The sequence below is a fragment of the Oryzias melastigma genome, unplaced genomic scaffold (genome assembly GCF_002922805.2).
Source record: "Oryzias melastigma strain HK-1 unplaced genomic scaffold, ASM292280v2 sc07879, whole genome shotgun sequence".
Taxonomy (NCBI): Eukaryota; Metazoa; Chordata; class Actinopteri; order Beloniformes; family Adrianichthyidae; genus Oryzias; species Oryzias melastigma.
The window spans coordinates 1-1,122 of record NW_023424441.1 but is presented as its reverse complement, the minus strand read 5'-3'; the positions used below and the strand labels follow the sequence as shown (position 1 = coordinate 1,122).

General features: G+C 45.2%; 1 protein-coding gene across 1 annotated transcript; it reads left to right on the top strand.

Moving 5' to 3' along the window:
- Positions 1–222: 222 nt before the first annotated feature.
- Positions 223–628, top strand: LOC112138888 (F-box only protein 7-like; the record flags this gene model as incomplete). The annotated part of the gene is given in 1 exon segment (XM_036211350.1): positions 223–628. A coding segment is annotated over 1 exon segment (285 nt), but the record flags the coding sequence as incomplete, so codon positions are not given.
- Between the last annotated feature and the right edge of the window lie 494 nt (positions 629–1,122).

Here is a 1,122-nt window from a genome sequence, read left to right as displayed (position 1 = left end):
CACGATCCGAACCGCGACACGATCAGAACCGCGACACGATCAGAACCGCAACACGATCAGGACACGATCAGAACCGCGACACGATCAGAACCGTGACACGATCCGAACCGCGACACGATCAGAACCGTTTTGTGATCCGATACACTCCTGCTGTAAACAGTCTTTCAGACGCATCAACAGTCGGTCACTTCCTGTCTCACCTCTCGCCGTGTTTCCTTTCAGCTCTACAAAAGGTCGTTCGTGTTCCGCGCTGAAAGCCGCCGCCGCAGCACCGCCTTCCTGGTGACCCCTCCCCTTTTTGACCCTCACATCTTTCATCCTGTGCCCCGCCCCTTCCCTCCAGTGCCAGGCATTATTGGGGGGGACTACGACCAGAGACCCAACCTCCCGTACGGCCTCCTGCCCCGCCCCCGATACGACCCCATCGGGCCGCTGTCAGACCCCTTCGCTCGGCCCCGGTTCAGACCCTCTGGGGGAGGGGCAGACGTCCGGCGGGGTTTCATCTGAACCCTGGACTGAAGGAGGAACGTGGTGACCTCACGTGGGGGGTGTGGCCTCACTCCAAAGAGTCATGTGATCCAAAATAGTATTTAAAGAGATTTTTCTATTAAACTACTGAAATTAAATATCTGAGTGTTCCAGTGTGTCCCTGAACGCACCACATGTGTCTGTCCAGAACTGAAGCCGGTTTCAGAACATGTATTAGAGTGAATAGAAAACATGAATAAAGTATTCTAGTATTGGAATATACTGAGTGACAGACGATTACAAATACTCTGAAGTTAGACAGGAATAAACATCAAAAGCATTTATGGAACAGCTGAGTGGACTTTTGTTTTATTGATTAGTAACTATATATGTAATGAGGAGAAGTACTAAAGTAAAAATACAGTTTCTTCTTAAAGTTATTTATTTTCTCATTAGTTTTAAATGTCTTTAACTTGAGCTGTTTTATTCTGTTCTATTGTATTCTGTTTAATTCTATTCTGTTCTGTTCTGTTCTATTATATTCTGTTCTATTGTATTCTATTCTCTTCTATTCTCTTCTGTTCTGTTCTATTATATTCTGTTCTATTGTATTCTATTCTATTCTGTTCTATTATATTCTGTTCTATTCTGTTC